The 16,254-nt window shown below is 41.1% G+C and overlaps 1 protein-coding gene across 3 annotated transcripts in view; it reads right to left on the bottom strand.

The window, feature by feature from the left end:
- Positions 1-16,254, bottom strand: part of FYB1 (FYN binding protein 1) — a 132,099-nt gene that overhangs the window by 32,943 nt on the left and 82,902 nt on the right. For all 3 annotated transcript variants that reach the window (XM_081131267.1, XM_081131265.1, XM_081131266.1), the window contains exon 3: positions 8,873-9,029. In XM_081131267.1, the coding sequence (XP_080987393.1) occupies positions 8,873-9,029 (157 nt within the window). The remainder of the gene's footprint in view (positions 1-8,872; positions 9,030-16,254) is intronic.

Below are 16,254 nucleotides of genomic sequence, written 5' to 3' on the forward strand. Positions count from 1 at the left end.
TTCCTTGGCCCCGTCTTCTTTTCCAAATCCTCCCCACATGGCTTTACTCCCATTACCTGTGGCTTGGACTCCAAGGTGCTTCATTTCGAATCACTTCACTCCAACTGCTCTTAACAGTTATTGATACCTGGGCTGGCAAATCCCTAATGATTTATGGATCCATCTATATTTTCTACTTCTGTTCTCGGGTTGATTAGCATAGCTGGAGAAAATTGCCATTTTATTGATTCTGGATATTACAAATAACTGGCATTCAATCTCAATGGTATCCTCTACACTTTCTACAATCTCATTACACTTATTTTTTTCTAGTGAAACTTCTTGCATCATCTGTCTCAATGGCGGTTCAAAACTTTCACCACTTTCCTCAAATCTCCTAAATTCCTTTCCCTTCCCTTATAATCAGATGACCTCATTTCTTATTTCACTGATAAAATAGCATTTATTGGGTGTGAGCTCTCTTAAGAAAATACATTCTTTTAACCCACAAACTTACCTAGTTGTACCGTCCTTACCTTCTCCCTCTCAAAATTATTCTTTCCGCCTGTGATCTGAATCCTACCTGAATTACCAGTGACTTTAATCCTATTATCCCCTTTCTCCTGCACATCAATATATTATTATTATTATTGTTATTCCTCTTCTTTCACTCACTGTCCCCAGATACTTCACTCTTTGTTTTCTACTTCAGCCCAATTGACTCGTTTATAAAGAACAAACACCTCTCTTTGCCTCTCTAAACCCTCTACATCACGCACGATAATCTTGCTTTTTCCAGCCAAAGTAGCAAAAGACATCTATAGTCACTGACTTCACTTCCTCTGCTCCCTCTCATTTCTTCATTGATGAAAATCTGGCTTCTATTGCCAATCCTTCCTGAAACTACTCTTAAAAGACTTAATTACCAAATCCACTGGACACCTCTCAGCCTGCATCTTGATGGATTGCTTTGTGGCCCTTAACAGTATCAGTCATTTTGCCTTCCTTGAGTTTCCTTTGTTTCAGTGACAAATTTCGCCTGCCTCAACTCTTGTCTCTCTGGCCAGTATCCCGCAATTTCCTTTGTGGGTTTATTTTCCTCTTTAAGTGATGGTGTTCCTTTGTGTTCTAGTCTTGGCTTCCTTTACTTTTTTACTCTACATCTGTCTCTGAATGGTCTCAAATACCCCCAAAGCTTCACATATTGTTTTAATCTTGGAGACTCCCATATTGAAATCTCTAGCCCAGGCCTCCTTCTTAGTTTCAGATCTTCTATGTATGTATGTATGTATGTATGTATGTATGTATGATCTGTCTATCTATCTATCTATCTATCTATCTATCTATCTATCTATCTATCTATCTATCATCTATCAATCATCTATCTATCTATCATTTATCATCTTTATTTGGATGTCCAACTGCTGGTTCTATATTAACATCTCAGGAGCTGAGGTTCCCTCCTCCGTCTCAGCCTAAACCTGCTGTCTCTACTAGGTTTCTTACCTTGGTGAATGGCACTGCCACTCACATGTTCACCTAAGCCTCAAGTCATCCTTTACTCTCATTCTTCTCAGTCCTACATCAAATTAATCAAGTTTCATCAGTTCTATGTGCTTAATGTCTCCTGTAATTCATTCCCCCTTCCATCTCTCTCCTGTCTCCAGCTAGATGTGAGTACAGGGCTCTAGAGTCTCTACTGTGGACTCTTGTACTGGCCATCTGGGCCACCTTCTATCAATGACAATGCTTTTCCTCTTCTCCCCCCTTGCAGCCCCTCCTCACGGCTGCCAACGTGATCTTTCTAACATAAAAATAAGATTATATCACTTATAGTCAGTATTATAAGTATCCAAATGGCCCTTGGCAGAGACAAGTTTCCCCACTTAGGTGAATTATTTATTGTCATTTATGAAGATGAATATGAAGTGAAAAATACTGCCAGGCTGTAGTTTACTTGCTAAAACACTTGGGTAAATAAGACATACCAGCAAAGCGAAGGCCATCTGCATATCCCATCCATACTTATGTGTGTACACGTTATGTGAACCATTTATTACCTGCAGATAACATCTGCATGCACACGTTTATTCATGGACCCAACACTGTAGCATATAAGTCTTGGTTTATTTTATATAGGTTTGAATTCACAAATGTATAACATGGAAATGTTCAACAAATAAGGCACAGCAATAAGAACAGGAATGCCAGCGAGTAAGAGGGGGAGTGCGGAGACCGAGGTGAGTGTCATGAATAAATCCAGATCAGTGTGTCACCAATGGCTCAGCAGTGCTCCGGGCATGGAGGACAGCTCCGCAGAGACACAGAGGCAAACAATGGACTAGTCACAGCCCAAGTCATAGAAAACCAACCAGAGGGCATGAGTAGTGGGGAAGGAAAGGATGCTTAGCGGTTGTGATAATAGTAGGTCTAGTCAGGAAGGTCTTTCAGCAGAGTCCTTGTTAGGCTGTAGCAAGTGGAATTAAACAGCGAAAGTAAAGCTCTGTTATGACCCTCATTATCACTGTCATTTTTGGAAGGTATTAGAGTTCTATTTCCTGACTTTCAAAGATGTAAAGCTGTTGACCTTAAACTTTATTTGCTAATCATGGCTTTCACTCTTCATTGTCCGTTTGCTTGTTGTTGTTGTTTCAAAAAGGAGGAAATCTAAGTGACCCATAAAACTTCATTCTGTGCCTGCTGTCACTGAATGATAATCCCGTGAGTCTTCCTTTGGACCGTGTCTTCCTATATTACACCCAGTGCATGAGGAATCATAAAACTCTGACTTGTTGAAGTCACTGCTCTCCAGATGAAGTCAGCTACCTCAATGGCAGTGCACCACTGATGTGGCCAGTCTCAAATTGGGGAGAGCTTAAAGCATTTGTAATGCTTTAAAGGTTATAATGGTAAATTCTTACTTTTCGTCAAAATATAGAGCCGAAAAAACCCCCACAAAAAAACCAAACAAACCCCCAAACAAACCTTAACCTGACTATGATGACCTCAGGGAAAAGAACTGTTTAACCTTTCCTTTCCAACCTTGGTCATTTCCCATTATGTGTTCTTTCTCATTACCTCACTTTTCCTGTCTCATGGCTATTAATAACCATGTTATTTGTCTTGTATACCAAAATATTCAACCATTGGTTCTATGTTCAAATGAACAATTAGTCATACTGTTAAAATGATAATTAATTTAAAAAATAGCACAAAAAGCATGTTACACTGAAGATGTCGATTTGAACACTAATAATGAGAAAGAGGCTTTTTTTGATCCATTTCAGTTCCTCTCCAAATGTCTGAGAAAAATAGCAGAAAATATAACAAGCTGATTTCTGACCACTAGGTGGAGAAACAATACAATTTAAAACATATTACAACTCTGGCCTCCACTACTTTATTTTTAAAGCTATTTATGTTTCTCATTTTTACCTGCCTCCAATCTTTTCCATTCTCACGCCACCCTAGCCTGAATGATATAATTATAAGTGACTTCTGGGGAGTAGGCAGGTGATCGAGGCCACCCTGTCTCCTGAAAGGCCTTCCTGGGTCCCAAAGAGAGATTTGTTTTCTTGCCTTAGGCAAGGCAGATGCTACACCCTGGGGACAACTGCAAACCTTACTAGTCCATTATTCCTTCGGAAAGCCTGGCCCGCACCTGGGCCCCAGCCCCAGCTGCTCTAGTCCCAGTTGCTTCCCTTTTCTCCCGTAACGGGCTGTCTGTATTGAGCTTTCCATTTCCTTTCTTGCTCTTAAAAGTTATTTCAGTCAGGCTTGTGTCCCCACTACTGCAGAAACTTCCATCCACACTCACCTCCACAGAGCTCGCTAAGTGGCCCTCACAACCTCTGACACAGCCAATGGCTGCTTGCTCCTGGTGATACTATCTGGGCGGGCACGGGGGAGTTGGAGTGCCCCAGGGCTCATTTCTTCTCTCTAGTTAACCTCACTTCCTTGGGAATCTTAACAGTCTCAACTCTAAGTGTGGAATATATGTTTATTGTGATAGGCAGTTAGACAGACATGAGAGAGCAAGGACAATGGGCCAGGTACAGAAGGTCATCAGGGTGGAAAGCTCCAGGTGCCTAGCAAAGGACAATTGTTGGGTGGGACCTTGCCCCCAGGGTGGCCTTTCTGCCCTTAGCGTATCTCTGGTCAAGCGGTTTGGACCCCCTGACCTTTCCTCCCCAGAGATAACACCTAGGCCCCAGTTATATTTCAGCTCCGGGCCCAGAAAAGCAGCAAAACCAGCCACAGCTGACCTCAGGACCAGCTGCATTGGATAATGACCCTCCTGCCCAGGTGCCGACAAATCAATCAGTGGAGACCTAGACCTTGAAAGGACACACTGGAAAGCTGCTGAGTATTATAACGAAATCTTCCCCTGGGACCTCCCCTAAAATTTCCACCCTTAAAACCCTTGGGGTGGATTATACATATATGTATAATCTCAAAATCATTTGGTCTGGCCATGCCAAGGCCTCACCAAAGAGAAGCATATTTGACCAAATATAGCAGGCTAATTTTTAAGTTGATAATTTTGTATGGCCTGTGAATGTGGTTCTAAATATCCAAATGGCCATTGGCAGAAAAAAGGTTCCCCACCCCTGGTTAGGACACAGGACCCAGTGCACGCTCCCTCCCCAGAGCACAACAGCACCTTCCCCTTTCTCTTTCCCTTCTGATTCCCCTTTCTCCTACCCGCAGCGAGTTACCATCAGTTTCCTCACTCCCAAGCTCCAAGGCCCTTCCTTTACCTCTGTAACTTGTTTCCTCAGCCCATTTCTTCCAGGAATTACTTCTTCTACCTCTGGATTTTTACTAATAAGTGTTCTCTTATAGTTGGACCCTTGGCTCTGAATTCTTTCCTAGCCAGGACTCAAGTACCGAGGTTGCTGAACCCAGGTCTGCTCTGACCCCACCAGTCAGACACCTGGGGCCATTCCCACTGCCTATAACACTATGACTCTCAAATTTATATTTTCAAACCAGAACTCTCTCCCAAACTCGCCGCCTCTTATACCAAATTGTGTCCTCCACACCTCCACTTGGATGTTTAAGACACACCTCAAGCTTCACATAGTCACGGCCTCCTGACCTTCCCCACTCCAAGCTCATTCCCCTGCAGCCTCTCCCATTTCAGTTGAGGGAAACATCATCCTCAGTGTTCCTCAGGCCAAAGACCTGGGAGCGATCTTCCATCTTCTTTTTCCTTCACATCCCGAATCCAAATTCTGTTTCAAAATATATCCAGAACCTGCACACCTTTCACTCCCTCACTGCCACCACCCTCCACCCTCGTGGGAGCCCCCTCTATGTCTTGCCTGTATTTCTGCAACATCCACCCAACTACTTTCCCTGCTTCAACCCTTGCCTGCTGTCTCCTTCAGGCTCTGTTAAGGTAATCTCGATAAAGCACGAGTCAGAAAGCATCACTGCTCACCCTCCTTCAGTGGCCCCCTTCATTTACGGTAAGAGCCACGATCTCTGCATGAGCCGAGCCTTTTTCTGCTAGCTCTTCCCTTGCTCTACTCCAGCCCGTTACCGCCTTCATAGTCTTTGAACACTCTAGGTCTTTATTCTGTCTGTTTTTTCTGCCTGGAACGATTTTCCTCCAGATATCTGCATGTCTAACGCCCTCACTTCGTTGAGCCCACTCCAGGGTACCTTCCTATAAAGGAAGCTACCCTCACCTCTGTTTAAGGTTGCAACACACTGTACCTCGTCCCACTCTCACATTACACCACCCAACCCTGCGCTATTTTCTCCCATGGCACTCAACGTTTCCCAACATACTGTATCCTTTACCAGGTAATTATGTTTATTCCTTTGATCTCTTGCCCTGTTTTATGTGGGCAGAGGTCTTTGTTTTGTTCACTGCTTCCTGAACTCTTATTACAAAGGCACAAAGTAGTGGTTTAAAAAATAGTCGTTGAGTGAATGTCAAATAATTAGCTCTTGACCCGAAAGTGGCCACTGATTGGAAAGGGGAGGAATGGCACTTGTAGGCCTGCAGAGGGCACACCTGGGAGACACCCAGGTGTGATGTGAGAAAAGCACAGGAACACCCTTATTTCACAATTTTACTTAAAGACCATCCCGTAAATTTCCCTCACACATTAAATACAAAAATTTGAGCCAGACTATCAAGACCCATTGCTTTCATTTCCTCTTGTGTCTTATCTAGCTTCCTCTACTTGGGGGAAAGTTTCTAACCCAGATATTACTTCATTTTGGAATTTACTTGAGCTTGCCCATGAGAGCCTCGAAGTTTTCACTATATACTACAATTTTACTTTTTAAAAAATATTATCTTATAGATGTCCTTTAGCTTTCATTCCCTCTGTTCTCTCCATCTGACAGCTTTCAGATGCTCCAATTACAGTTTGTCTAGGCAATATAACATCTAAGACTCTTGTTTCTTTCCATCTTTCGAGAGTATTATTTTGTGGAGCTGGCAATCCTCAGATAATCAGACTTTCTAATTAGAAGTCCTTAATAAGATGTAAACAGGGCTGAGGTGAAGTTTATTACAATTGGTGGTTTTTGCTATTGTTTTCGTCAAATAAGAATTTGAGGCTGGTTGGCGGGCCCTTTTTAACTTGGCAACAATTCCCTGCAGAGCTGGGAAACTGACCAGCATCCTTATGAAGTAGTCCTGCAGGCTACAGGACTGTTTTCTAAGTACTTTCTTTCTTCTACAACTTTTTACTCCCCACCTTATCGTAATGGATTCTAGGGAGTAGATGAATACAGCAAGCCTGCAACTGCTATTTTTAGAAGAATCTGTTACCAAGGTTGGCCCTTGGCTTGTATCTGGAAACACAGCTTCTGAAAAATTCTCTATATTGATATGAAAAGTTGCCTGATTGTAAGAGCGCTTTGCCTCGCCTGGACTGTATAAACAATGTAACTTAAGATGAACATCTGCTTTGCTTCTGGAAGTCTGGTACTTGGGTCGTTGCTAGGTAGCAGGTGTCTGTGTGACTAGCTCTCAGTAAACACCCGTCTCTGATAGGCTTTCTGGGGAAGCGGCATCGCACATGCATTGCGTTTTCATAGCCGGAGGAAGCAGCACTCGCAGTGTGTCTGCTCAGCCTCAGGAGCAGAGTGTGACCGTGATAAACCTTAACCATCAGCACCATTGTGTCGTGAGGCCTATGAGGCCTTTCGGTAACTCATCAAACATAGGGGTGGTCTCAGGGATCCCCAACAGCAGGAGTAGTGCCAGATACTCCTTCTCCTCACATTTCTTTGATCAAAATATTACGTATCAGTCTTCATGTCTTGTAAATGTTCAGGAATTCGTGTTCAGGGTATTTAACACAACCTCTCACTAGAATTACACAGGGTCCAGAAGCCTGACTTGAAGCCAGCAGCTGCGATGGGGTCACATCATAAAATTCAAAAGTGCTAAGTTGAAAATCGAGTGGATTAATGTATCAAAGTAGGAAAGAAATTAAGAAAAGGAAACAGGATCAATACATGTGAAAGAAAAACAATTTACACAGAAAACAATTTATCACATAGAAAATAAATACACACATGAGGTGTATTTAAGAACACATGTTAATTAGTTATTTCAATTAAACTAATATTCACTTAGCATTTATATGTTCATAGGCAGATAGATGGCTTCCTCTCTTATTTGGTGGCTGGATATCGTGGGGTGTTAGAGGCTTTAAATTAGAAATTATAAACTCAACTGTTGGGAAGTGTATGCACTTAACCTAAATGTACAACGTAGGCCATAGAGAAGATAATAGCCACTTATCTGCTCTAACACCTTCTGGTTGCTGCCTTTAAATCCTTCCCAAAGCATAATAGAGTGAAACATATTGGAAGCTACCCATGACTAGCATGTTTTCAACCCCTGCCCTAAATTGTAATCATCAACATTTCAAGAAAGCTGTCAACCAGATATTATTACTAACAGGTTCGATTATATGATGAATTACGGATATTAAGATTTTAAATGCAAAGAAATTCAATCTTGTAGGAGACTGAAGTGAAGGAAAAACAAACTTCAGCTAAATATTCGGGGATATTACTTATTTGTGGAAAAGGAGAATCAGGAAAAGCAATTTTCTAGAAGAAAGGGAAAATCTAGCCTCACTTGCCATGAGGACCCATGCTTGCTACCCACTGTCTGAAAATTTCTTTTTTTTCTGAAACATTTCATTCTATTCCAATTTTCCACTTGCCTTTTCCTCAACCAGCTGTTCTGGGGGTAAATCACGGGTAAAGAGCCCATCCATAGCAACCCATGTAGTTTTGACACTTCTAAAAAGTACCAGCTAAGAAAATTTAAGCTTGAATAAAAGTTTCCTAGGTTTTTAAAACAGCCCACAATCTGAAGGATGAGAGAAAACCTGCTTTACTTTGGACTCAGACTGACCTTGGCTCGAATTTCTACTCTATTCTTGTGTGACCTTGGAGAAGCTATTTAGCTTCTGTAGAGTTCCATTTCCTCCTCTGTGAAATGGTGCTAGCACTAGTCATTCCTGAAGATTATAGGGATTATAAATGTAAAATGCCTAGCACATCACAGGTTGTCAGTAAAATATGATAGTGGCGGTGTTGGTGATGATGGTGTTGATGGGGAAGGAGATGACAGTGGTGCTGACCTGAAGAATGCTTCAGAGCTTTAAAAATGGCAGGAGAAATGGTCTTGCAATGAACGCTGAAGGGGAAAACCACTGTAAAAGCAGGTCAACGAGTTGCTCAAGGGTCTGGAGGTCTGAGAGCTTCCTGCTTACGCTCTTACCCCGCTAGCTGCCCACCTCTGTGGCCCGCCAGCTTACCGCGGAACCCTGAACATTCGGCCAAGCGCAGCTTGGAAATCTATGGCAAGAGACTGACAAAGAGACGACAGGGTAATTCTACTTACTTCAGATCTAGAGGAGGTTTAATGTTTCTGGGAGGTAGACTTGGGACTGGCGGCGGGGCTGGGTGAGAAGCTGGCAACGGCGGCTGGCTGGCCGGATGGGGTGGTGGCGGCGGTGGTAGGGAAGTTGCCGAGTAAGGCGTTTGGCCTTTGCCCGTACCTACAAAGCAAAACAATACCAGGAATTAAGACAAGTCCTTAAAATGCAAGAAGTGGTTATTCGAAGGATGCAGAAATGAGAATTTAAAACATAAAAATGTAAGAATTGCATCCCCAGTTGAATTAATTCTTTAGGGTCTAATATTCTAAGTACCATGGGACATGGCATTTTTAATGTTCAGTTTCTTTTATTTTTTCAGCCTTAATGAGGCATAATTAACAAATAAAATGGTAAGATATTGAAGGGTGCAACATGATAATTTTATATACTTATATATGGTTTAAGGATTCCCTCCATGGAATTAATTAACATCCACCACCTCACAGGTTTATCTTTTGGGGGGGGGAGAACATTTACAGTCTACTCTTTAAGCAAATTTCAATTATACAGTGTTATTAACTAGGGACACCATGTCAAATGTTAGGCACTCAGATTTCATATATATTATAGCTGAACATTTGTAGTCTTTTACCTATTTGTCCCTCTTGCCACCACCCCTAGCCCGTGGTGTCCACTTTTCTACTCTGTTTCTATGAGTTCGACTTTTTCTTAAGATTATACATAACTGATACCTTGCAGCATTTTTCTTTCTCTTTCTGGCTGGTTTTACTTAGTATAATGCCCTCCAGATTCATCCATGTTGTCACGAGTAACAGGATTTCCATTTTTAATGGCTGAATAATATTCCACTGCATATATTTACTGTATCTTCTTTATCCATTCATGTGTTGAGGGAAATCTAGGCTGTTTCCATGCCTTGGCTGTTGTGAATAAAGCTGCTACGAGCATGGAAGTGCAGCTATCTCTTTGAGATAATGACTTTGTTTCCTTTGGATGTCTACTCAGAAGTTAGGACTGCTAGGTCAAATGGTAGTTCTACGTTTAATTTTCTTGAGGAAACTCTATTGAAGATGTATAATATAATAATGTACTACTGACATCTCTTCCCAACTCCACATTCAGTGGAGATACAACACACAGATACTATGATATATTCAACTTGGACACGATGGGAGTATTTTCCTCATGGAAACCAACAAGAACTGCAAATTTGGGCTTGATTTATTGTTTTGTTGATTCTTAGGTTTAAGAAAAGAATAGAGAAAATGCTGATCATGCAGAAGAAACTTAAAAGTGTGTCATTTCTGTAGATACTACATTGTGAATAGTATAAACCATTGAGGAAATATTTTCCTAGTATTTGAAAACTATTATCCAACTCAGCAAGTAGGCACTCAATCACTGGGGAGGGAGTGGAGTCCCGACACGCATCTTTGTTGTTACACGTTCGTCGTGTTAACGTAAGTGAAAATATCAACATTCAAGCTGGAGCTATGCTCCATCATTAACTGCAACCATGGGCTGGCTACAGATGTAAAAATCAACAACTGGCTAAATGGAATTTTCAGTAAAAAGTATTGCATATTTTATTATTTGTATTTGTGTGTTATACATCCTTTATCTCAATAAAATTTATTACATGTACATATGTGTACATAACACACATACCACAGCCTTTCCGGGAGAACCTGTTCAACATTTACCAGCATACCATTGCTTTTATCTGAAAAATGTCCAGGCTCCGTTGGCCACCTGACGGATCGAGTCGCTCGTCCTGCATCTCCGCTCGCCCTGTTTGTCTGTCCCCCCTGCACTTTCTGGTTTCATGTGTCATGCTCAGGAATTAGGGCCGTTGCCTGCTTTTCCTGAATGTGGAGTTTGTGTTTTGTATCCTTGTTTGGGGGCGGTTTTTGAAAAGGAAAGGAGGTGACCTCTTGAAAAATATTTTAATTTCACATATCTGAGCACTAGTGAGGTCATTTTTTCACCTTTATAACCATTTTTCATTTCAATGGTAATATCTATTCAAATCCTTTGCCTATTTCAAAAATAGTACTTGCTTTTTCTTATTGGTTTATAAAACCTCTTTATTAAGAATCTTAATTGTTTCGCTTCTCACATGGACAAACTAAATAGAATCATCGGTCGCTTTGCTTCCTGCCTCTGCTTGTCTGTAACAAAACCAGCCAACCAACCAACCGAACAAACCAAAACCAAAACAAACAACCCCCAAACTTTACCATAAGCAATGAAGCCTTAAAAATCTTCGAAAGCTTTAAAGAAAATATAGTACTTTACTGTAAATTTCCTTAACGAGTCAATGGCAGGCTTTTCAATGGCATATTATACAAAAAGCTTCCTAATTCCTTTTAGATATTTCTGCCTCTTTCCAAAGTTTTTCATTTATGGTAATTATTAAAAATATTACCCTCTCTCCTCACTATTGCAGTCCTCTTGGAGCTTTACAAATTGCTCAGGCCCTGTGCTCCTGACAGGGGAGACACCCCCTGTGGGGTGCAGTTCTCTCAGGAATAGTGCATCTCTTTGGCAGTTATTTTTGCGGGAGTTGAGGTAGGAAGAATTATAATTTTTCTGATATAGAAAAATTTCTAACTGATTATATTTTTATTATAAATATTTTGTCCATTTCAGTTTTGTCATAAGTAAAGTTCACTTTTTTGATATATAGAACTTACTGCTTATTCTCTAAATCAATGAATCAATTCTTTTGTGTGTAATTTCTATCACTAGAGTTATGCTGAAAAAAGTCTTTCCCACCCTGAGAACATATAATTATTTACCTTCCCTTTTCTCCTACTTCTCTGGTGTTTATTTATTTACATGTAACTCCTTAAAACTCTTAGTAATTTATTTTGGAGTAAGGCATGACATTGACATCTAATTTTATGGTTTTTATTGTTATTGTGTTTCTTAAATCATGTACCAAATCTAATAAGCTATTACTTACTGATTTGAAATGCCTCTTTTATCATGGAATAAACATTTAAAATCTATTAGATTTGACAGATGAAAATGGTATCTTGTTATTTTAATTTATAAATAATGTGGTTTGATAGATTCATTAGTGATTTGAAAACTGTACATGAAAAGAACAGCTACTGTGAGGGGATGTTATTAACCATGTGCAAATAGAAGGAGAAAATGTTTACTAGCCATTTGTGACATCTTTTTATGGAAACAAAATTTGACAAGCAGGAGGTGTTACCATATGAGAGTAACCTAAGGGCTGGAGGTGAGAAATTATAGACAAGGTTTGGGGAATTGGAAACACTAAAAACTGACTTAACCCCAAGCCCACATGCTTTTTCATCTTTACGTAAACTCATGAGACATTCTGAGTGGGCATCTGCGGTGGGCCCTTGCCGCTCTGCTTGTATCTACTCTCCCTTCCCTAATTCCAATAACTGGAGCTGCCTGGAAAGAGTGTGCTTGCTTTTCCACTGGACTGGGGACTCCAAGAGGTCCCTCTGGAACTGCTGGCAGCCACCTGGCCCCCACCAGGGGAGAGCTTGCCTGAGAGAGCAGCGGAGCCAGAGGAAAGCAGTGCTGAGCAATGCAGAGGGACTGGTTGGATTTTTAAATAAATTACCTTTGGAAAATTGTTAGAGATAATTTGGAAGGCTTAATGAGGCTCTGAACTAATTGAAGTGCCCCATTCCTCATCAAGCTTGGGAGAACATATGCTAAATTCTCCCTATGCTCCACTAGTATTTAGCAGCAAAACATTTGCTTGGCAAAAAATCTGTGGTCACTTTCAAATACTACAAGGAATATATTTGCATGCATACAAAATAATTCTAAGAAAAAGCACCTTAGTATTTCAGGGAGGAAAAAACAAACAGGCTTACATTAATGTAAAATGACTGGCTCTAAAATCTCAATCTGGACTTTTTAAAGTACACCAAAATATAATTAGTAATACTGGAATTCTCAAAAGCTGAAGCCTAATGTGTTGTGTTGGAAAGAGGGGGTGGATTATAATAAAATAAGTAAAAAGGAAACAGAAACTTTAAGTCTATAGGAAATTCCTGAGATTAATGACAGTAACATAAAACAATTACCCTTTTTGCCAGGCACCATTCTAGGAATTTCACATATATAATCTTATTTAATCTTTATAATAACCCTATGGGGTATATGTAATTATTTAGTTTCCATTCGATAGTTAAGAAAACTATTCACATTCAGGGAGGTGTAAGCAACAGAAGTGGGGGGCAAACTCAGCCAGGATTTGACCCCACATCAATTTCTTATGGTGTCTTTTCCCTCTCTGCTCCTCAAAGTAATGAAATGGAAATTATTGGTAAGTTCAAATGGACACATTAACATTGCTTTCCTAAGATCTGAGTGTAAGCCCAGCTTTTCCAATGGGCCTCTTTCCTTGCGGTGCACTTTCGGAAGACTTCCGTTTCAGGCAGGGCAGAGCTGGCTCTGGAGAAGGTAAAGTAATTCTGAAGCAGATAGTCACACATACAGGTGTTCTGAATGTTGAATTTATCATTTATATCATAATTTGATTTTGGAAACCAGATAGCAGGAAAGTAAACACTTAGGAGCTAGTGGAAAATGGGTCCTCAAAGATAAATGACTGATATGAGCTGGCAGGAAAAAAATATCTCAAGGAATACAATTGAGGAATTTGAAATAAAGTCATAAAAAAAAACTTAGAAGATATGAAATAAATAACAGGAAACAACGAGTTTAGAGTTTAGTTGGCATCAAGAATTAGGGATATAAAATTGAGACATAATACCCCAAACTGGTCTACTTATGGGTCTTACCCTCCAAGGCTCAAGGGGTATATTGCCCCTGACTTTAAAATACTGGATCTGAAAAGACCATTTGAAATTCTTTCCTCAAAAATGACAGAACTGTGCAGGGATCTGAGCCCCGCAGCAGTGAGCAGAGCTGGTCTCCTGGGCAGTGCAGGTGACTCGGCGGCAGTTAACCACTCAGGTAAACTTGCCACCTACTGCCCACTCTCATCCCAAGTCACATTCAGGAACTGTATTCTTGGGCATTTTAACAGTAGCTCAAAAGTTCATGTGGGGGAGGAAGAAGTTTTCCTCCACCGTTCAAAGTTCTATTAGCTGATCTAATAAGAAAATCTGCACAAAATAGATTAACAGGAGAAAGTAACCGAATTTCATTACATACGTATGTATGGGAGCCCCACATACACAAGGGGTTCAGAGATGAGGTCGATATATGACATTCTGAGCTGAGGATGAGGTAGGGCACCTCAGGGCTTCTGAGAGGAGGAAGGTCACAGGATGGTGAGAAGAAATGTTCAGCAACTACAAATTTTCTCTGCCTTACAGACAGGCCATAAAAAGTTATTTCTGGTGATAGCTCTTATTGTGAGCAAGGCCCCTAATTTAAATTCTTTAAGGGGGAGGTAGAAGTTTCTCGTGATTCTGTAGGTCTTGATTGCCTTCAGCTCAAAATAATCCCCATGCCTAAGTGGCACATTTTGGGGAGAATTGTTCTGAACCCCTCCAAGGAGATGCTGGGCATTTTGCTAAAAATGTTAGTGGGAGCTTGACTTCCATTTTGCTGTAACATTTGAACTTTCACAACAGATGTAATGATTTTAATAATAAAATTCTTAATGATAATAAAAATGAGACTAATGGCAAAAATAAAAGAGAACTGACTGTACTTGTATTAGGGAACAGTTCACAATGGTTACAGAAAAAACAATGAGGTGGGTTGGGACCGACAGGGAAAGAAATTGCAGAACCTTGTAGACAGGAAAACCACTTTCAAGAATCTGGAAAGTTAACAGCCTCTGGTTCTAACCTTCATCTTCTTTAATTTGGAGGCTCAGAAGAGGCTTTGCATAAGCCATATGCCTCGGCTCAGGCCCACCGGATGGGTGGAACTCCAAGGTCATTTTATGGGGAGGAAACGACTAGGAGGGGCCCTCTATGAGTCAGCGGTACCCAGGAGTTATCTGGCCCAGCCCTGAGGGTGGCTCCAGAGTCACTGAAACACAGACTCCCCACAGTGATGGCAGTTTGTCAGCATCTAAAACTGTATAAACAGAAAAACTGAATTGGGGAAAGAGAAAAGAAGGAGCGGGGAGCAGGGATGATTAATGAAGATGCAATAAAAGTGCTAGTATACTCATAGAAAAAGGAAACTGCATTATTTCACAAGCTTTGCACTTTAGATTTTTCTGCAAACCACATACTGGTTCTAGATATTGTCCCAATACTCTTGTAACACAAAGGTCTATGAGGATTCGGAAAGTCTGCACCATAGATTCTGACACTTATGACTTTTGACTAAGAAGGTACCTATAGCCTTTGTGACCCAGACCTCTAAGGAGCATCTAGAACTGTGACTCTCCAGCTCCTTCTTAAACTGTGGATTCCTTCACGAAACCAAACACATTGCATCATGTTGACCGCAAATGCCATAAAACCCTGACCCTAGGCCAGGCGTTTCTAACCCTGGCTTGGTTGAGATGTCTTAGAATTAGGGGAGGCATTAGAAGACTTTGATTTTTATCACCAGCTCTCTCACCAAGAGCACTCTGTCTTTGGCAAATCAGTTAACCTCCACATGACTTAGTTTTTCCTTCTGTCTAATGGCTGTAATACGATTGCAACCACTTCGCGGGGGTTTGAGGATCAGAAGAGCTGACGTGCATGAAGGCAGCTTGCAAAGTCTGAGCATTGTATGAACACGAAAGACGAGCACACAAAGAGGGGCTGCGAATACAATTATCCAAGTTACCCTGACTTAAACTATTTCGAAGTCATTTATATGGTTATTTATTCTTTGGGAATTACTCTGTGCCTGGCCCCAGGATTTAGCCATGGAATTGGCAACTCGGAATATAGTCTTCGAAGTTCCCTGGGTCACGGTAGGACATAGCTATTGGCCATCCAAATGGGGAAAAACCTCTCGCTCACCTCCACCTCGCTGCACATGGGCTTCCTCAGGGCCAGTCTCACAGAGATCTTATCTCATTTGCTATAATGGATGGTTCAAAACCTCCCTATGTCTTGCTCTCCCTGTTTCCTTTCCCCCTGATTCTCTGGGAAAATGTCATTCTTTGCTACCAATACCAACTGGCATTCTTGGTTCTTATCGGTGTCCACTTCCTTGTAGACCCTGTGCCACGAACTATGAACTCCTTCCTTTGCATCAAGCAAGAAGCATTTATTGAGCACTTACTGTATGCTCTCAACTGTGTGTTTCATTCTTTAAGATTCGCTTTCCATCTTAAGTATGGTCTGATCTCCTCTACTTTAAAGAAACACAGTATCTCCTCTTAGCCTTGTCCCGCACTCTAGCTATGAGCTGCCTTTTCTTTTTCCCTTCAGAGCCAAGTTCTTAGCACCAAAGTCCG

The sequence above is a fragment of the Miniopterus schreibersii genome (genome assembly GCF_964146895.1).
Source record: "Miniopterus schreibersii genome assembly, chromosome: 3".
Lineage (NCBI taxonomy): Eukaryota > Metazoa > Chordata > Mammalia > Chiroptera > Miniopteridae > Miniopterus > Miniopterus schreibersii.